This window comes from Bos javanicus, chromosome 25 (assembly GCF_032452875.1).
Source record: "Bos javanicus breed banteng chromosome 25, ARS-OSU_banteng_1.0, whole genome shotgun sequence".
In the NCBI taxonomy this organism is placed as follows: domain Eukaryota; kingdom Metazoa; phylum Chordata; class Mammalia; order Artiodactyla; family Bovidae; genus Bos; species Bos javanicus.
The window spans coordinates 18245730-18267874 of NC_083892.1; the positions used below are offsets into that span (position 1 = coordinate 18245730).

Genomic DNA, 22145 nt, shown 5'->3' on the forward strand with positions numbered 1-22145 from the left:
GGTTCAATCCCTGAGTTGGAAAGATATCCTGGAGAAGGGAACAGCTACCTACTCCAGTATTCTTGCCTGGAGAATTCCATGACCAAGACGCTTGGCTAGCTACAGTTTGTGGGGTTGCAAAGTGTCGGACATGACTGAGTGACTTTCACTTCACTAATTGGATCATGGAAAAAATCAAGGGAATTCCAGAAAAATATCTACTTCTGCTTTATTGACTATGCTAAAGCCTTTCACTATGTAGATCACAGCAAACTGTGGAAAATTCTTAAAGAGATCGGAGTACTAGACTACCTGACCTGTCTCCTGAGAAACCTGTATGCAGTACAAGAAGCAGCAGTTAGAACTGGGCATGGAACAACTGACTGGCTCAAATTTGGGAAAGTAGTAAGACCCCCTGCTTATATTGGCACCCTGCTTATCTAACTAACTTCTATGCAGAATACATCATGTGAAATGCTGGGCTGAATGTATTACAAGCTGGAATTAAGATTGCTGGGAGAAATATTAATAACCTCAGATATGAAGATGATACCATTCTAATGACAGAAGTGAAGAGGAACTAAAGAACCTCTTGATGAGAGTCAAAGAGGAGAGTGAGAAAGCTAGCTTGAAATTCAACATTAAACATCTAAGGTTATGGCATCTGGTCCCATCACTTAATGCCAAATAGAAGGGGAAAAAATGGAAGTGGTAACAGATTTTACTTTCTTGAACTACAATATCACTGTGGACAGTGACTGCAGCCATGAAATGAAAAGACGCTTGCTCCTTGGAAGAACAGTTACGGCAAACCTAGACAGCATATTAAAAAGCAGAGACATGACTGTGCCAACAAAGTACACATAGTCAAATCTATGATATTTCCAGGGGTCATGTATGAATGTAAGGGTTGGATTGTAAAGAAGGCTGAGTACCAAATAACTGGTGCTTGTGAATTGTGCTGCTGGTGAAGACTCTTGAGAGTCTCTTGGACTGCAAGGAGATCAAGCCAGTCAGTTTTAAAGGAAATCAACCCTGAATATTCATTGAAAGGACTGATGCTGAAGCTGAAGTTCCAATACTTTGGCTACCTGATGCACTCATGGAAAAAGACCCTGATTCTGGGAAAAATTGAAAGCAAAAGGAGAAGGCAGTGTCAGAGGATGAGATGATGTGATAGCATCACCAACTCAGTGGACATAAATTTGAGCAAACTCTGGGAGATAGGGGAGGACAGAAAAGCCTGGCATGTCCATAGGGTCTCAAAGAATTGGACATGACTTAGTGACTAGATAACAACTGTATCTATCTATCTATTTCTATATCATCTATATATCTATATCTACACATGCACATGAGCTAAGTTGCTTGAGTCATGTCTGACTCTTTGTGACCCTATGGACCATAGCCCACCAAGTTCCTCTGTCCATGGGCATCTCCAGGCCAGAATACTGGAAAGGGTAGCTGTTCCCTTCTCCAGAGAATCTTCCTGAGCCAGGAATTGAACCCAGGACAATATATATATATGTATTTCTCCATTCATCTCTGGATGGACTTCTGGGTGATTCTTTTATTTTGACTATTGTTAATAGTGTTGTAATGTACATATCTTTTCAAATTAGTGTTTTTTTCTTCAGATAACACTCAGAAATATAACTGCTAGATAGTACAGTAGTTCTATTTAACTTTTTGAGAAACTTCCATACTGTTTTCCATAGTGATTGCACAAATTTACATTCCCATCAATAGTGCATGAGGGTCCCTTTTTCTCCACATCCTTGCCAACACTTGTTATTTGTTGTTTTCTGGTAATATCCATTCTGACAGGTGTGAGTTGATATTTCATTGTGCTTTTGATGTTTGTTCATTTCCTAGATGATTAATGATGTGGAGCATCTTTTTATGTATCTATTGATCATCTGTATGTTTTCTTTAAAAATGTCTATTCAAGTCATTTGCCCATTTTTAATTATTTTATTTTTGTTGTTGAGTTGTATAAGCCCTTTGTATATTTTAAATATCAATCTTTTCAGATTTATCTTTGGCAAATGTATTTCCCACTCAATAGGGTTTTGTTAAAGGTTTCTTTCAATGTGCAACAGGTTTTTATTTTGATATAATCCCATTTATTTACTTTTTCTTTTGTTGCCCTGGGCATAAGGATATTCAAATAAATATTACTCAGATCAGTGTCATAGCATACTGTTCTGTGTTTTCTTCTAGGACTTTTCTGGTTTCAGGCCTTATATTTAAATCTTCAGTTCAGTTCAGTTCAGTCACTCAGTCGTGTCCGACTCTCTGTGACCCCATGAATTGCAGCACGCCAGTCCTCCCCGTCCATCACCAACTCCCGGAGTTCACTCAGACTCACATCCATCGAGTCGGTGATGCCATCCAGCCATCTCATCCTCTGTCGTCCCCTTTTCCTCCAGCCCCTAATCCCTCCCAGCATCAGAGTCTTTTCCAATGAGTCAACTCTGCACATGAGGTGGCCAAAGTACTGGAGTTTCAGCTTTAGCATCATTCCTTCCAAAGAAATCCCAGGGCTGATCTCCTTCAGAATGGACTGGTTGGATCTCCTTGCAGTCCAAGGAACTCTCAAGAGTCTTCTCCAACACCACAGTTCAAAAGCATCAATTCTTTGGCGCTCAGCTTTCTTCACAGTCCAACTTTCACATCCATACATGACCACAGGAAAAACCATAGCCTTGACTAGACGGGCCTTTGTTGGCAAAGTAATGTCTCTGCTTTTGAATATGCTATCTAGGTTGGTCATAAGTTTCCTTCCAAGGAGTAAGTGTCTTTTAATTTCATGGCTGCAGTCACCATCTGCAGTGATTTTGGAGCCCCAAAAAATAAAGTCTGACACTGTTTCCCCTGTTTCCCCATCTATTTCCCATGAAGTGATGGGACCAGATGCCATGATCCTCATTTTCTGAATGTTGAGCTTTAAGCCAACTTTTTCACTCTACACTTTCACTTTCAAGTCTTAGTTCCATGCTATTTATTTTTGTATATTGCATGAGAAATTGCTCTAGTTTGATTCTGTTGCACATAACAGTCCTATTTTTTCAAACAATGTATTGAACAGATTGTCTTTTCTGCATTCCATAGTTTTGTCTCTTTTGCTGTGGATTAATTGACCATGTAAGTGTGGTTTTGTTTCTGGACTCTATCCTATTCCTTTGATCTGTTTTTGTGCCAATGTCATATTGTTTTGACTACGATGGCTTTGTAGTATGCTTTTAAATCATAGGAGTATGATACAGCTTTGTTCTTTTTTTTTTCAAGAGTGTTTTGGCTATCTAGAAAATTTTATAATTTTTTTTTAAGTTCTGATGTTTTCATAAGAATTGCATTAAATTATGGATTTTGGGGGGAATCTGGTCATTTTAACAATGTTAATTCTTCCAATCCATGTTCACAGTATCTTTCTATTTGTTTTTGTTGTCATCAATTTCTTTCATCAATATGCCACAGTTTTCAAGATACAAGTCTTTTACCTCTTTGGTTAGATTCATTCTAGAGGTCTTCTTCTTTTTGATGCAGTTGTAAATAGGATTGTTTTCTTAATTTGTCTTTCTGAGAGTATGTTATTAGTGTATAGAAATGCAACAGGACCCATAGAGTTCAAAGTTGTGTTGCTGAAGGGTCTACTGTATTTGCTTCATGAATTATACACTTTTATGTTGGGTGCATTGGAGAAGGCAAAGGCACCCCACTCCAGTACTCTTGCCTGGAAAATCCCATGGCGGAGGAGCCTGGAAAGCTGCAGTCCATGGGGTCGCTGAGGGTCGGACATGACTGAGTGACTTCACTTTCACTTTTCACTTTCCTGCATTGGAGAAGGAAATGGCAACCCACTCCAGTGTTCTTGCCTGGAGAATCCCAGGGATGGGAGAGCCTGGTGGAGCCTGGTGTGCGTCTATGGGGTCGCACAGAGTCGAACACGACTGAAGTGACTTAGCAGCATGTTGGGTGCATATATGTTTATCTTCTTGTTGGAGAAATTCCTTCATCATTATGAAATGATGTCCCTTCTTTGTCTCTTGCTACACACTTTGTTTTAAAGTCTATTTTGCCTGATATGTGTATGGTTATCTCAGATTTTTTTTTCACTTGCATTTATATAGAAAGCATTTTTCCATCCCCTCACTTTCAGTCTGTGTGTGACTTTAAACCTGATATGAGTCTTCTTGTAAGCAGGATATAATCAGTCTTGTGTTTTTGTTTTTGCTTTTTTTAAATCCATTTAGCTACTCTATGCCAGTTGATTGGAATATTAATCCATTTATATTTAAAGTAAGTTTTGCTAGGTATGTACTTATTGACATTCTGTTGTTTTCTGCTTGTGTTTGTAATGCCTTTTTTGTTCTATTTTTTTTTTTTTTGCTCTCTTCCCTTATGATTTGATGTGTTATGTTTGAATTTCTTTCTCTTTTCTGTATGTGTACCTATTGCAGGTTTTTGGCTTGTGGTTATCAATATATATAAAGTTGATGATCCCTTAAAGTGAGATGCTTTCTAATCATCCTGCATTTTTACTGTTCCCCCCATGTTTGTTGTTTTTTATGACACATTTTACATATTTCTTTTACATATCTCTTAACTACTTATTGTGGATATAGATGATTTTATTGTTTTGCCTTTTAACCTTCTGCCTAGGTTTACAAATAGTTTCTGCTCTTGGTGAAGTGACCTAATGTAGGAAACCTCCTATGGACTCAGCAGCACACTCCCCTCTGGTCACTAGAGTTATATGTTCTATGGTTATCCCCTCTGTGGGCCATGTGGGCTCTTCTGTTAGGGCATAGTAAACTACTGTGGGTATGCTGGTAGGCAAGATTGGCACCTAGACTTGTTGGCTGACATTGCCTGTAACATGTAGTGGTTACCAACTGGTAGGCAAAGCAGGTTCCTGGTGTTGTTAGCCGTGTGACCTAGTATGCTCCAGGGCTGATCTCGGCACACTGGTGGGTCAACCTGGATCCTGGGATAGCTTCAGGTGCCCAACAGGGGTACCAGGAGCTGGTGTTGGCCTACTGTTGACTGTGGTCATCTTTAGATTTAATTTAACCCTGGAATTCCTCATTATGCTTTATATTCCAGATTTTTTTTAATTTATTCACTCAATACATTTGCTTTACACCAGATACTCTTCTAAGTGCTTTGATAAAGAATTTAAGCTATCACTAATTTTTGTTGTTTTATTGAGATAGGATTGAAATATAATAATCACTGTTTTCTTAAAAAAAAAAACAGCAGTTTTTCAAGTCAAAATCTTAACACACTAATATGCATAGCAAAATATTTTGATGTAAAATCTGGTATTTTTATTGTAAGAAAGCTTTTGGTAATGTATTTAACTTTTAAAATAGATGTGAGGTTATAAATATTAATATTAATGTCTTATAAGTATTGTAATAATGTACACTTTTTTTTCCTAGTTATTTTTAATATTTTTATGGTCTTTTTTTCCTTGACAAGTCTTCCTAAGAATCTACCAAATTTATTAATCTTTTCAAAACCAGTTTTTGTTTTACTGGTATTCTGTATTGTGTATTTCCTTTCCATTTCATTGATAATTACACTTGTCTTTATTATTTCTTTTCATGTACATTCCCTTGATTTAATTTTATAATCCTTTTTTAAATTTTTTAGCTTATTGAGTTGGAAGATTATGTCCTTACCTTTCAGTCTTCCTCTTTTCCTATATATACATTAAAAATATAAATTTCTCACTAAGCACACTCTTTTGGGGTACATTATACAAATTTGATATGGCATATTTCATTACCATTAGGTCAAACTATTTTTGTTTGCCTTTTTATTGGCTAGTTTCCTGATAGTTGGTTGAGATGAGCTACTCCTCTTGGTAATGATTTCTAGCTTAATTCCATTGTGGTCAAACCACATACTCAAACTTTTGAAATTTCTGGTTGTTAGTAAACATTCCAAAGGCAATGGAAGAAAATGTAAAGTATATCATTGTTGGGGAAATGTATTATCTATATGAATTAAGGTTCAAATTCTATGAAATCTATCATATTCTATAATTAATTTATAGAAATTCTACTTTTATTTTATTCTAATTAAAACTGAGGCAAGTCTTTTTATTTTCAGTAAACTCATGTGTTTTAACATTCAGAAAGAATCATATCATTTGTCAATCACATGAGTAATTAGTCTACCTTTCTTATTTTCCTATTCAAATTATATTCTAGTTAGAGATTAACAAGGAGTAAGTTTTTATTTATTTAAATCAACTCTTTTAAATCTATTATTTACCTATAATATAATTCAAACATTTAAAATGAGATTTTAATAAGTTTTAGAACATTTCTATCACTACCATTTCCTTTTGTCCTTTTCTAATCAGTATCCACCCCCCCTACCTGGAGCCCCAGGTAGCCACTGATTTGCACTCACTACCATTATAGTTCTCTTTCTTAGGATGTCATAGAAATGGAATAAATTGGATGTACTCTTTTGTGTCTGGTTTCTTTTACTCCATGTGTTTTTCAGATTCATCTATATCGCTTTGTGTATTTCTTCTTCATTAATTTTTATTGCTGAGTTAGTAGGTTTTTAAAAAATCTATTTCTCAATTTCCCTTAGCTTCAAATCTCACTGCATAAAGATTTAAATCTCATATAAAGTTTAAAGGCTGTGTTTTATCTTCTTGATAACATGTAAATCTTAATATCATATTATCAGATTAATTCTGAGCACAAAACCCCACAACTGTTTAATCAAGATCTTCAAGTTACTAGAATTCAGTCTGAATTTCTGTCCGAATTAAAACAACTATTGTTTTCACTTTGATAACCCAGAACTTCTATTATTTTATAAAATCTTACAGAAATGTTACATACTCTGTTCCCATTATACAGAGAATGCACAACTATATTTGCTAACATTCCTTAACCCAATGGACAAGAGTGGTGGTTTTTTTTTAGCACCGATTTTTCCATATATATATATGTGTGTGTGTGTGTGTATACACACACACATATAAATTTATAGAGGTATGTGTGTGTGCATGTATGTATATATGCATGTATGTATATAAATCTTATATCAGGTGAGCCACACTCTATTGTTCCAAGTATATGAGGCAAAACTGATACGATCAGGTTTGCACTTTAGTGCGAAGAACTGCTGGAAGACTATACATCAAGCAATTTTCAGTGTTGACATTCAGGGACTGAAATTGTGATAAGGAATTTAAAGAAATTTTTCTGTTAGTAAAATTGTGTGTTGCCTGAACTTTTACTCCAAACATGTTTTCTTTGGGGAATTTAAAAAAATTTTTTAAATCATTTTACTTACGTACAATTAAAGATTTGACTTAAACAAGAAAATGAAAATTATCCATAAACACTTAAAACCATTCATTTACATGTGCAGATGGATGTCTTGTACACCATTGTATCATGTTGGCTTAAGAACAGTGCCCAAGAAACAGTGAGAACTTAGCAGATATATAGTAAATGAATGAATGAATGGATGGATACTATTATAGAACTTTAGACTCAATGTAAATATGATTTTACTTTTCTACATTGATATTGTATGATTTTTACTGCAGAAACATTCTGAAAGCATTTTTGTTTGGTTTTATCATATCCCATTACATAGAAATAACAATTTTATCAACAGTATTCAAAATAACAATTTTGTCAACATTATTCAGTTGAATTCTGTTTTTTTTTTTATCCAGTTTACCAACCTAGATCTTTTGACTAGGGCATTTCATTCATTACATTTAAAATAATTATAGGTAAAGATGACTTAGTTGATTTTTTGTAGTGATATGTTTTGATTTTCATTTCCTTTTGTGTATATTCCATAGATAATTTATTTATGGTTACCATAGGGATTGTATATAACATTCTAAATTATAACAATTTATTCTAAACTAATAGCAACTTAACTTCATTCACATCCAAAACCCTACTCTTTTCCAGTTCCCTTACACCTTCCCATATTATGTTACTGATTTCACAAAAGACGTCTTTACATATTGTGCACCCATTAACATAGTTTATAATTATTTTTTATGCTTTTGTGTTTTACATACGGTGAAAGAATAAAAAGTGAAGCTATGAACCAAAATTATAACAATACTTCTTTTATATTTGTCTGTATATCTATCTCTATTAAATAATTTTATATTTTTGTATTTAGGTTACTCTCTAAAGTTCTTTCATCTCAACTTAAACTCCTCTTAGCATTTCTTTTTTTTTTTTTTTTTTTAATTGCATGTCAGCGGCAAGGGCAGGCGGCAGAAGCCACCAGGTGGGCTCCGCACCCCAGGCACGCCACCCGAGGCACATGGCTGGGGGAGCGGGGGACCCCGCGGCGGCAGCGAGAGCGTTGGAGAACCCGAAGTGCCGGGCTCCACCAGCGGGAGGCGCAACCCGGGGTGCTCGGCTCCGCGCACCACTGCGGAAGTTCAGCGTGCTGCTCCCTCCTCCGCCGGGATCCTCTTAGCATTTCTTATAGGGAAAGTTTAGGGGTAATGAAGTTTAGGGTTGGCTGGATGGCCTCACCAATTCAGTGGACATGAACTTGGGCAAAACTCTAGGAGATAGTGAAGGACAGGGAGGCCTGGCACCCTGCAGTCCATGGGGTCACAAAGAGTTGGACATAACTTAGCGACTAAACAACAACAACAAATTTTATTGAGCACAAATTATGTGCCAGGCACTTTTCCTTCTAAAATAATTAATTTAAACTTTACTATATTCTGGGTAGTATTATTCTACCCTTTCCACAGAAGAGAAAACTGAGGCACAGAGAGTAACCTACTGTCCATGTGGAACAAAGGCAGACACATGGGAGAATAAAATTTTAAGTCTTCAATAAGTGACATGAAGGTTATTCATGGTTTTATGTGATTTAAGAGGAGAGGGTTACAGTAGACCAGGAGTTGGCTGGATCACACGTCCCCCCAACTTCTCCTGGCTCTACAAATGTTTTAACATGGGATCTCAGACATTGAGCTACACTCACAGGAATATGACTATGGTAGTGGATTGACCAAATTGGTGTCCCTTTCCTTTGAAGCAGGAACTAACATGTGGTATATGATCTTAACCAGGAGGGCAAGAGAAGTCCAAACCCAGCCCTGTGGTGGGTGAACGATCAAGGGGATGAAGTGAAGTGGAGCTTCAGAGAGATGACAGACTTAACCTGTCGCACAGCCAACGTCCTGACACAGACCTGCGGCCTTCAGACGGGAGACCGTCTAGCGTTGATTTTGCCTCGAGTGCCTGAGTGGTGGCTTGTGTGTGTGGGCTGCATCCGAACAGGTCAGTGACCCAAAGAGACCTTAGGACAGGCCTAGAGCTAATTGGTCCTGAAATATTAGGTGCTTCCTCTTCCCCTAACTTTTTTCTTCTTAATAGTCTTTCCTTCTGTCAAATTCCTTTAAATACTAGTTTACTCCTCATTCACTCTTTCCCTTATACTCACACCTTATCAAGCACAGTGTCGTAATTCCGCCTTCTTCCCTCTCTCTCTCTCTCTCTCTCACACACACACACACACACACTTTATCTTACACAGTCTCAGACATTCTTACTTCCTTATAAGATTCATCAGTTATTAACATTTTGCCATATTGGATCCCCTCTCTCCAAGGGAGTCATTAAAGAATCAGTTGCAGACACTGTGACACCCATAAACACCAGATAAACACTGAAATATGTATCTGCTAAGATTCGAGACATTTCTTTCACATAACCGCACAAGAAGTCTCACTCTGATTCAATATAGTTACCTGATGTACATCCAGAGTCAAAATTCCTCAATTATCCCAATAATGTCCTTTATAGGATTATTTTTGTGCTTAACTCAAAAACCCAGGGTTTTTCCTGGCAGTCCAATGGTTAAGATCCCATGCTTCCAATGCAGGGGTCATGGCTTCAAGAAACCAAGATCCCATGTGCCACACCGCACAGCCAACTGTTTTTTTTTTTTTTTTAAACAACTGTACAAAATCCAAATGAGGATCATGTGTTGCATTTAGTTGTTGTCTCACCACAGCCTTCTTTAATATAGAATGTTTCTCTACATACTATATTGTCTGTGTGACAATGCAATGACAGTTTGAAGTGCCTAAGCCAGATGTGTTACAGAATATCCCTCAAAATTTGTATTTCTGTTTCCTTCTTTATGATTATATTCAGGATGAACATTCTTTGCACAAGTACTAGAAGGACTTGTGTCTTTCTTGGTGTACCACATTGGGGATATATACAGTTGGTTTGTCCTAACATCAATGACATTGTTTTATCACTTTAGAAAGGTAGCATCCACCTTTGTAAAGGTGCATTTTCCCTTTGTAGTTAGTAAGTAATCTGTCATGTAATATTATGGGACTTTGTGAATATCCTTTCCCCAACTGTCTTTCAGTTTATGATTTGAAAATTCATTGATGAGTCTTGACTGAATTAAATATTTTAATGGTAGTTTTATATTAGGTATTTCTATTTATATCATACCCTTTACACTTATTAGCCAGCACTCTTGTGTAGAGATTTTCCTTTCCCTTTAATGCTTGTCTATGCATTGACCTATATAATTAGTATGAGATTCATGGATTCTTTTTTGAATCAACTTCAGTTCTGTCATGCATATTCATACAGTATGTCATGTTCTTGTTCATATATTCTCTCTCTTATCTCCTCGCAAATAGTTGTTTAATCCATCAAGATCAAGAATTAACAGCAATGGCTGAGTGCGTATGGAGATGCCATGCCATCTGTATCATTAAGAGATGTTCCATGATTTATATCTGATCCTGTTCACACTGTCCACACTGTTCCTTGAACCTAGGGTAGGCAAGGCACAAGCTAAGGCTGGAAGGAGACTGGAGGAGCCATAGGAACTGCAGCCACGTTTATTCTCTCCTGGCTGACGCAGCAGCCATAGCATAACCTAACACAACACAACCTCTCTCCTGCCTGGCACAGCAGCTGTAGCAGCAGACACACTTATTTTCTCTCCTCTCATGGCTGACCCAGCTGGACACAGCTGTGATCCAGCAGTAATGCCGCTGCTTTTTAGGTGGAGTTCCTATCTGCACATAGCACTGAATCCCTGACCAAACGGGTGCCTCGTGATGCACATGTGCCATGCTATGAGTGATCTCAGCTGCTACACAGTCATTATTTACAAAATGTGGGGCAAGAGAGCCTGAACACACCGTCTTGGATAATTTGGTCTCTCCCCACCCATGAGAAATCCAAGACACATGAGAAATCCAAGACATGAGTTGAGACCTCTGGGATAAAAAGAATTAAAGAAGAATAGAAGTAAAGGATGAAAATTCTAAGAGGCATAGTACATGAAAATACTTAAGAGTCAGGAGTAGCCTAGATGAAGAATGGTCATTTTGAAATAGAGAATAGAGTTGTGTGACAGAAAGGTGAAGCGTGAGCAGTGCTCACTCCAATGTCAGGATGACGCCAAGAGGGTCTTCCTGGAGAGAGGGCACAGGTGTTAGCAAAGAGAAGAACTGTGAAGGAGAAAAAGTCAGTGCTCTGTGGAACATAAACAGGCTAGTAATACGGAAGGTGAGTAATAGGAAGACTCAGAAACGGGCGCCTGATGGAAAAATTAGAATCCAATAGAAGCACACAAAAGTTGAATTAATTGTTGGTGATGGGAGAAGGAAGGTAGGAAAGTTGAAAGGACAGTGTGGTTAACTTAGGGTATGAGGAACGAAGGAAACAGAAGAAATTCAAGGTGACACAAGAGATGTTCAGAGAAGAAAGTGAGAGGAGAAAAAATGGGGGCAGAGATGCAGCATCAGGGACACTGTCCTACTTGTGTCTTTCCCAGATCCCATGGGTAGTTGTGTCAAGAAGGACTCTACTGGCTAGATCCATCTACAGTAGAAAAGTTTAGGATAGGCTTTTCAAATTTTTAATGTGCATAGAAACCACTTGGAGATCTTGTTAAAATGCAGATTCTGAGTCAGTAAGTTTGGGGTGGGGTGTCAGATTCTGTGCCGTAGGTAGTACTGATGCTCTGGACCATACTTTGCATAACAGAGGCCAGCGGATTTCTATGCAGATAAACCAGGCCTGAAGCCCAGGGTTGTGAAGCTGTGAAAGCGAAACAAAAACAAGCAGTTTCCTTCCCATACCTAGGGATCATCTTCATGCCAGGGACCACCCAGATGAAGGCCAAGGACATTCTCTACCGACTACAAGTGTCTGGAGCCAAAGCCATCGTGACCACAGATACCCTTGCCCCAGAGGTGGAGTCTGTGGCACCTGAGTGTCCTTCTCTGAAAACCAAGCTCCTGGTGTCTGACCACAGCCGTGAAGGGTGGCTGGACTTCCGATCACTGGTTAAGTAAGTTTCTGTTCTGACGAATGTACTTTCTGAGGAATGGCAGAAGGCCATTCACTTCCAAGTGCTGGTAGAAAATTAGCCAGTGGGAGGAAACTCACCAGGTCTGAGCTTCTCTCCCCAGCTATGTCACTGATTTGCTAAGCAGCCCTCAGTTCATTTACCTCTCTTAGGTGCAAGTGTTTTTATCTATAAAATGGGGAAATTTAGCTTCTATGCCTCTCTCACTAATATATATATACTAATAATATATACCCTTGTGCAAAAGAGATACATAGAGTCAGAGGGTTATTGTGTTTCATTTTCCTTATAGGTGGAGAATCTGAAATATTTTTATATAAAAATTAACATTTACAGGAGTTGAATGAAAAGTTAAGATGAATTTTTAAGGTGAAACTTGAGACAGTGAAGAATGAGGCTGTGGCTGACAGGCAGCTTTGGGAGCAAACACTTTCCATCTCTTAGGGTAGGTGGCAATAGGGACAGCTTGAGGGAAAAGTTAGGGTAGTGTTGGAGGTAACAAAGACTCCCTCAAAACTGATTCTGCAAGCCTTCAGGCATTTTTCATATCACACACAAATCATGCTGGATTTGTTTTCTTAAAGTAACTCCACAGTTTTTAAAGCTGTTTACTTAAACCACAAAAGGCAAATATACTAGTGAAATATACTACACATCTTATGCTAGATTATAAAGAAAATTAAATGAAAATAGCTTAAACAAAGAATATTCATTTGAACTCCCTTAAATTGCCCAAAGTCAGTATGGTATCATTTCTCCACGAGAGCCAGTGCTTCCTCCAGCACTGGGATTACTTGCAGTCTCTCTGATTGAATACTTACAAGGAAACTTTCATTTACCATCATAATAGGCTCAAGAAAGAGACTCTGAGTCTAGGAGAAGCTCCCACATATCAAAGCAGTGATATGTGGGATATGAAGGAACCTGGTAGCTCAGCTGGTAAAGAATTCAGCTGCAATGCAGGAGACCCCAGTTTGATTTCTGGGTCAGAAAGATCCCCTGGAGGAGGACATGGCAACCCACTCCAGTATTCTTGCCTGGAGAATCCCCATGGACAGAGGAGCCTGGCTGGCTACAGTCCATGGGGTTGTAAAGAGTCGGACATTACTGGGCAACTAAGCACACAGCACAGATTCTGCCTACCCTAAACCTAGCCCTAACCCCAACCACCTCAAACTCATGCCAGGTCATATATATATGTTGCTGCTGCTGCTAAGTCGCTTCAGTCGTGTCCGACTCTGTGCGACCCCATAGACGGCAGCCCACTAGGCTCCTCTGTCCCTGGGATTCTCCAGGCAAGAATACTGGAGTGGGTTGCCATTTCCTTCTCCAATGCATGAAAGTGAAGAGTGAAAGTGAAGTCACTCAGTTGTGTCCGACTCTTAGCGACCCCATGGGCTTCAGCCTACCAGGCTCCTCCGTCCATGGGATTTTCCAGGCAAGAGTACTGGAGTGGGGTGCCATTGCCTTCTCCCATATATATATGTGTATATATATATATCACTTCCATTCTCCCTAGCTTTTTCTTCCCCACCCCTCAACACCAAGTTTATGAGGTTAAATTCCTATAAAGGTAGTCTGTAGGGCTTTTCAGGTGGCTCAGTAGTAAAGAAATCACCTGCGAAGTAGGAGATGCAGGAGACGTGGGTTAGATTCCTAGGTCAGGAAGATCACTTGGAGAAAGAAATGGCAACTGACTTCAATATTCTTGCCTGGGAAATCCCATGGACAGAGGAGCCTGGAGGACTGTAGTCCATGGGGTCACAAAGAGTTAGACATGACTGAGCATGCATGGGACTCAGCAACTAAACAACAACAAAGCTAGTCTGTGTAAAAAACAAGGTTAGCAATGTGACTAAAAGCACAGTGTATGCATCAGACTGAGTTTGAACCCTGGCTCTGCAACTTGCTGGCTATACGTCTTTAGGTAAGTTACCTAATCATTCTGAGCCTCCATTTCCTCATCTGCAAAAGGTGCATAAAAGCATTACTTACCTCTTAGGGTTGCTCTGAATAGTGAATGAATTCTTACTTGTAAATCATATAGAGCCTTGTCCAGAATCATAGGAAATACTATTTCGGTGTTTGTTAAATTAAGAAATAATCCATCATATTTTCCCCATTTTTTAAAATGCAGAAATGTCAGGTCACCTATCTGAGCCTCCCATAAACTTTCTTTGATGCCTAATACTGGGAGTTACAAACCCCATTTTTCTAACTCAAAGCCTCATATTGTTTCTTTTGCTTCCCCAGAGAATGAAATAGTAAGAAACATGACTTCTGTCCTTTGTACTGAATTCCTTTGCAGATCAGCCTCCCCAGATCACATCTGTATTAAGTCAAAGACCCTGGACCCAATGGCCATCTTCTTCACCAGTGGGACCACGGGCTTCCCCAAGATGGCAAAGCACAGCCACGGATTCGCTTTACGATCCTATTTCCCAGCATGGTAGGAAAGAGGGCACCAACTTAGAAGCTGGGCCACAGATACGGGGTGGAGTGTGCATCTGTATGTGCTGGGAAAGGAACTCTAGGTGGAATTGACCCCGTCCTGTTTATTCTTTTTGCTGTCTTTGGTTCACACCCCTGAAGGTGTGAGTATAGGCTAGGTATGAGTGTTTGCTGACAGACACCTCTGAATATCAAAAGAGGAACCTTTGGGTCCTACCTAAGCACCTTCAGAGGAGATGTAAAGGAGTGAGTGGAAACAGAAGGCATTCTGAAAACCACACAAATGACAAGCCTCTGTGTCCCTGTCAGTGGCTCCAGGGTTTGGTGGGAAAGATAAAATACTCCAGCAGTGTGACCTTAAGTGGCAGATCCTCTCCCTCCTCAACTGTGGACAAACTGGGCATGAAGCCCAATCATGAGCTCTTAGGGAAAATAATATCTGAAACTAAGCCACACTAAGCCACTTCCCTATCGGGGAACAAACACAGAGCTGAAGCTGGGATAACTATTTAGTCAATGTTAAACCAAACTCTTCTCCCTCTTCTTCCCTTCCTCCAACTAATAATATTCAAACCAAACAATGTTCTATGTATTTTCTAACTTTTTAACCAAACCAGGGGAGGAGAAGGCTTTTTGGAGACAGCTGATATCTGGACTAATGATAAACACTGAGGAGCAAAACCCTGAGGAATGAGGGTGTAAAGAAGGGGAGGATAGTAGTCACAATAGTATCTGAGGCCAACTGTATTTTGGAGATAGCAGGAAATTGTTGCAGCTGAAGATGTCTGATGTCTTCTGGTGCCTGTCAGACACAGGCTGGATTCTGGCTGCCTTGGGGTCCCTGCTTGAACCATGGACAGCGGGGTCTACAGTCTTTGCTCATCATCTGCCTCATTTTGACCCTAAGGTCATTATAGAGGTAAGAAGATTAACCTTTCAACATCAACAAACTCCCAAAAGAAAGTCATTTCAAGCTCAAAAGTTTGACCCAACTGAGAAATATTTTATTTAGCAAAGAAGTCTCTTAACACAACCCTGGCTCTGGGTTTCCTAAAGTGTGAAGCACTAAATCAGTCATTGTATCAGAATTACATCAAGATGTAACCTTGAAGAAAACACACATTCCAAACCTTTCCCTAGACCTATGGATCAGACTTTGTGGACTTGGGAACCAGAATATAATTTCTGGGAAATGAAAGCAAGCTCAGGTCTCATGGACCCTCGCTCTACCAGGGCCAGGTAGCTGGAGTGTGAATGTGTGTGTGTGTGTGTGTGTGTGTATACTCAGTTTAATGATGTATTTAGAAACAGAGGCCTTGGAATGTGGCAGATCTAGTTACTTATCCCATGTTTGACATTTATTAGTGGCACTCTGAGCTTCAGTTTCCTTATCTGTAAAGTGGGAGTTTTAGTGGTTGCTGCCTCCAAAATTGTTGGGAATATTAATGAGATTATGTGTGCTTAGCCCTGAAAGTAGCACATAGAAAATACTCAATAAATGGTAGCAGTTGCTGTTAAGTATACCTTATGACAGTAATCAAGGTCACCTGCATGAACACCTTCACTGTATTTCTCCTCACCTGAAAATTGTGTCTCCACTCACTCCCCTGCTTTATATGTCAGAGGCAGACATGCCTCTTCACCTCTCAAAGTCCAGCTCCCACTTGACACCTGCTGCCAGTCTTGTTCTTTTCCCTGCCCTCTGTTTGGAGCCCCTCTCTATTAATCTTAAACTCTCTAAACCTTTTCTCATGTATTTTCAATCTTTCGCTTTTCATTGATGCTACTCCTCAGTCAATAAACATATTCAAAGTTCCTCATCCTAAAAATATCTTCCCTTCACCTTGGTACACATTGGACCAACCCTGTCTTTCCTTCCTTAATGTCAAATTGTTCCATGGAACATTCTCCACTTGCGACAGCCACAGCCTCTTTACCCCGCTTACTCCTGAACATTGCACTCTTCCAAGACTCTGCCCTCAGCTTTCCCTCCCTTCCAAGTAATTTCCTTCACTTCAGTTTCTGCAGCAGACGCTTCTACTCAGGTGGCTCTCGAAATTACCTCGTCTTTTCTCTCCCAGATAATTTCGCCACATCTTTCTGCTGGTTGGTTAGGTCTATCTGATCATCCCTTCAGCAGCTGAAACTGTACCTTCCATTTCTCCTTCCCTGATCCTATATCAATATCTGCCTCTCCTTCATTATTTTCTGCCTTCATTCTACCAGTCTCTGAGGCATAAAGCTGCACAAATGACCTGAATCCCCCACCAGGTCCAATTCTCCTTTCCCTACAAGGGGTGTCCCTAAGGTCTCAGTGTATTTTAGACTTGAATTATTTCAAAGTATTAATTCTACAAATTTACTCCAAACTGCATTTGAAAGTTTGTTTACTATATTTTATACTTGTTACTTTCATGAATGTTTAATAATAAACTTTTGAATTTACTTATTAATAGTTTCAATCTCTCTTATTGAAGATGGGAGATCGTGACTAAAATGAAAGATATGAAATTAAAATATTACTATTCATATTCACAAAACAAAACTTTCCCTCCATCAATTCTCTGACCAACACCTCAACTTAGGCTTTCTTTTGTTCCCCCAATAGTACCTGACACGTGCCATGTATGAAATTCATGCTCAATTTATATATTGAAAGAATTAACAAATGAATAAATGGGCTCCCCTAGAGGAAAGATCAGAATTAAAATGCTAATAACAGATCTGTATTTTAAACCTTAATTGTGAAAATAAAGTTTCTTCTCTCCTCACTTTCTAGACATTTTTCAAATATCCAATTACCCAATGCCTTGCTGCACCTTCTGTATACCGAATGATTTTGCAGCAGAATTACACCAGGTAAGGTAGAAGTGGCTGTGGCTGGTAACAAGAATATCTGGGTACCATTTTAAGTAATCTGATACACTGAAGTCTGTTTTCAACTATGGTTCTTTGCGGATACTCTGTGTGTGTGTGTGTATGGTAAGTGTTGGTGGTGATAATTAGCAGCCAGTCTACCCAAATGAAACATTCAGTGAACCTTCATCGTTTTGTTTCTTTTTCTTTTTTAAGCACTTTTGTTGTGAAATAAACATACAGAAAAATACATAAGATCCACATTTACAGATTAATGAGTTGTTGAAAACAAAACATCTATGTAACTACTCACTGAAGTCACAAAAAGAGAACATTGCCAGCACCCCAAAGCCCTTCTCATGCCTCCCCATCTCCCCAAAAGGAATCTACTATCTTGGCTTTTATGGTGTTCATTTCCTTATTTTTCCCTTAGTTTACCTCCTAAGGAAATATCCCCAGAAAAATTGTTCTATTCTACCCGCTTTTGAACTTCATGTAATTATACATTATTCTGTAGTATCTGGCCTAGTTTTTCACTGTTATGTTTCTAAGATGTGTCTGCATTGTTACCTGATAGTGGAGTCAATTTTCATTACTATAAAATATCATATTTTATAAAAGTACCACATTTTTAATGAATTCTATTAATGGACATTTGGATATGTTTCATTTGGGACTATTGATTAACGCTACATCGAATTCTTGCACATGTATAGTGATGCATAAACACACATTTCTGTAGAACTTCTCTGGGAAAGGAATTGTTAGGTCACACTGACATCGCACGCTACTTCTTTGTTTTCCAAAGTATTGAACCAATGTATGCTCCCACTGGGAGGGTAGGAGAAGTCCTATTGTTCCATATCTTCAGTAGTATTAGTTATTGTCAAAGTTTTAAATTTTGCCAACCTAATGTGTTTGTATTCTCTGGTTTTGTTTTTGCATTTCCACATGTTTGTGGATTATTTTTTAACTAACTTGAAATCTGTTCTTTGAACCTTATGGTCACTTATATAACTCTGAAACTGAAATGGCTACTTCAAAATCAGAGCTAATGTTTTAGACTTAAGAGTTAAAATATTAAGGAGTTCAGTTTATTAAGACAACTGAAATACAGCTTGATTTTACTCATGAACCCTCAATCTAGTTGAAATATGTTTCCAACTTTACTTCAAATCTTATATTACAGTCTCTTCTTGCGACAACCCTGAGAAGGTGACCAAACCTAGTTAAAGTTCAACCAGGGCTTAACTATTGACTCCACTGGACACTCTGCCCATTTTATGTATTTCAGATAAAGCTCAATAAGAATGAGAAACATGCGCTCAGTGAAACCAGTCATCCTGTCCTTTACTACTGGCTCTGTTTGTACCAAGAGAGAGTGATAAGGGAGTCTGCCAACTCCCTCATCCCTAGAAGCTGTCCCAGCTCAGCACCATGCCAACTGGTACTAAGACCTCAATCCCATTTACCCACTTCCTTCAGGGAATCCATCGTTTTGTGATAGTTTCTGTGTCATTTATGGACTTTTTCATGGAGAAATCGAGGAGAGGAGTTATACACACAACGTACCTGGAAAACTACTGCGAACGTTCACAGCAGACATTTCTGTTCAGTCCAGAATCCTTCAGGGCTGCTGCCTGTGATCCTTTTCTTTTCTTACAGAAAGCTCACTCTTCCTGATGTCCTGAGCAATTCATTTCCAACCCCTAATTTGTGTTCTCCAGCCAGAGAATAAACAAAAGCTCTTCAATTCATATAAGTCCACTGAAGGCAGTATAGTTTTATTATCATCCTAGCATACCCTTGGGGTCTTATCCCTCAGTCCTTATGGTTTATAAAATATCCCTTTGGCTACACATAATGTTTAGAATGAGTTCTAAGCACACTCCCCACCCCCATTAGATCAACATCCAAATTCAATCCTGATCTCTGTGATTTAACCCATTAGACTCACCACAACCACCACTTACCTTCTTCTAGAGGAGTTAACAGGGACCAAAAGGAAATGAGTGCCTTCCACTTGGATCTGACCATTAGTAAATGCCCAGAAGGCAAGTAAGAAAGTGAAGAAGTATAAGGATGAGTGATCCAGATGACAGTGCTCTTAACATCCTGGGCCTAAAGTAGAGCACCCAAGCCTAATCTGAGCCTCTGTTGACACTTTGCCTTCTGCTCAGTCTTAGGTTCCCCACTCTGGAACACTGCTGTACTGGTGGGGAAGCCCTGCTGCCCGAGGAGCAAGAACAGTGGAAAAGACAGACAGGTGTTCTGCTCTACCAGGCCTATGGACAGTCAGAAACGGTAGGTGAAATGTCCCTTCTGGACCGGTCAAGATGTGCTTATCCACTGACCTCAGGAGATAAGTTGCATCATGCTGAGGATGTGCAAAGGCACCAATGTGTGCACAGCATTGCTCAAAGCCAGTGGGAGGCTTCAGAGCTCTTAGCTAATTTATCCCAAACAAATTGACAGAAAAGACAATTCACAGCTCATCCATTTGTTAAAAGACCAATGTGCTGAAAACTACTGGACAAAGACTTATAAAAGGGTCTAAGGGCATGGTGCCACTGTACCTGTGATAATTGGTGTAAGGGAGCCCAGGAAGGGCAGTGGGACAGATGGCATTCTCCAGAAACATGCAGGCCACCACCACAGAGCCTGTCCACTTCACCATCCCTTCCCAGGCAGCAACTAGAGGAGCAGGCAAGAACTGGTACTAGAAGTTCACTAGTTCATTTCTGCCTGTTTAGAGAACATACAGCTTGGATTGTGAGACACTAGCACGGGGAGAGACTTCTATATACACCCCCATATACACACAATGTAATCCCCAAAAGGATCACTAACCAGTCAGGTAGGCAGGGTCTTCATAGTATCATGCGTGTCTTAACCTCAAGGACTTTATCCATGATAGTGTGAGCAGGTACCTTTCTTCCAACACTTTCTCAATCCATTTTCCATGCTGGACCAAGCAATTTCCCCCTACCTCCCTATCATCCCTTTAGGTGACAGAGGGATGACTGTCGTCTCAGGACCTGTAGCAAAATAGATGTTCTAGACCCAATTCACTTGTCTGACATTATTCTCCAAAACAAAAATTAAAGAATCAGTTTTGGGGTCTGCTTCCAGGTCCAAGAAATGTTAAGACTCTAGGTATGTCCTTGCTGGTTTACAGTTTATATTCGGACAAGGAGAATGAGGTTAGAACTACACACCACACTCATGACACTTGATCCTTTTTCTCAATGACTCATAACAGAAAACTCCAATACCTAGATGGTGCTTTATTTCACCAAACATTTTCACACCTGTCCACGCATCTGTGCAACATTTTCTACATGCCTATAGTGTGAGCAGTGACAGCAGAGGAGAAAATGCTTCCTCTTCCAGGAGCTCAGACCCCAGTCCAGATCTCAGCCTTCCAATTACAGGTTTCAAGACTGTAGGCAAATTACTGAGTCTTGCTGAGTTGAGCTTTCCCATCTCTGAAATGGAAATGCAATGCCAATCTTGCCAGGTTGTGACAAGGTAAATGGAAGAAACTATACACATTTCTGGGCACAGTGCTGAACTCTTACTGCATTTATGGTTTTCATTGTTGGTTTTTAGGTAGATATTGTGTTTAGATGCTGGAGGTGCAAAGATGGGTGGGACATCTCTATTCTCTGAATGCTCATTATCTACTGAGGGAAACAGACTAACAAAAACAAACATAATGCCCTACTGGCAACAATGGAAGTGTGGGGGAAAATACTACAGAAAGAAAATCTTCCAACTTACTTTTCTTGGGACCTGAATGATAGTTAGAAGTAGTTGTTTACTGAATACTTGATGTATGCCTGGCTCACACTCAAAAGCACTCAAAGTGATAAATGTTATAATTATCCTCTTTTGACAGAGAGGACATCAAGGGGGATTAATTGGTATGTGGCTAGTAAAGGGTGGAGTCAAGATTCAACCTGTGGTCTATCTGGATATAAAGCTCTTAACTCTAGGAAGAATGATATTTTGAAAGTGAAAGTGAAGTCGCTCAGTCGTGTCCACCTCTTTGCGACCCCGTGGACTATAGCCCACCAGGCTCCTCTGTCCGTGGGATTCTCCAGGCAAGAATACTGGAGTGGGTTGCCATTTCCTTCTCCAGGAGATCTTCCTGACCCAGGGGTCAAACCCAGATTTCCCGCATTGCAGGCAGACGCTTTAACCTCTAAGCCACCAGGGAAGCCCAAATAATATTTTAGAGAACCGTTAAGAAGGAAAAAGCTTCATCAGGAAGACCAAAGGAGTAGGGCAGTGCAAAGGGGACAACATGAACTATGTGAATAATTTCAACACAACTCTGAAAAGTAGTTGAGGCAGCTCCAAGTAAGTGTTTATTAAATGGGTTCATGGCCTTCCTCTGGGACACTGACACATGTCCAGTATAAAGTGTGAACTCCACACCCTACATTATATGCCCCCAGCCTGGA

The 22145-nt window shown here is 39.5% G+C and overlaps 1 protein-coding gene across 4 annotated transcripts in view; it reads left to right on the forward strand.

The window, feature by feature from the left end:
• The window catches only part of ACSM1 (acyl-CoA synthetase medium chain family member 1), a 64573-nt gene that overhangs the window by 34697 nt on the left and 7731 nt on the right, over positions 1–22145 (forward strand). For all 4 annotated transcript variants that reach the window (XM_061401318.1, XM_061401321.1, XM_061401319.1 and 1 more), the window contains 6 exons: positions 9086–9296; positions 12144–12351; positions 14678–14818; positions 15580–15739; positions 17600–17679; positions 19857–19980. In XM_061401318.1, the coding sequence (XP_061257302.1) occupies positions 9086–9296; positions 12144–12351; positions 14678–14818; positions 15580–15739; positions 17600–17679; positions 19857–19980 (924 nt within the window). The remainder of the gene's footprint in view (positions 1–9085; positions 9297–12143; positions 12352–14677; positions 14819–15579; positions 15740–17599; positions 17680–19856; positions 19981–22145) is intronic.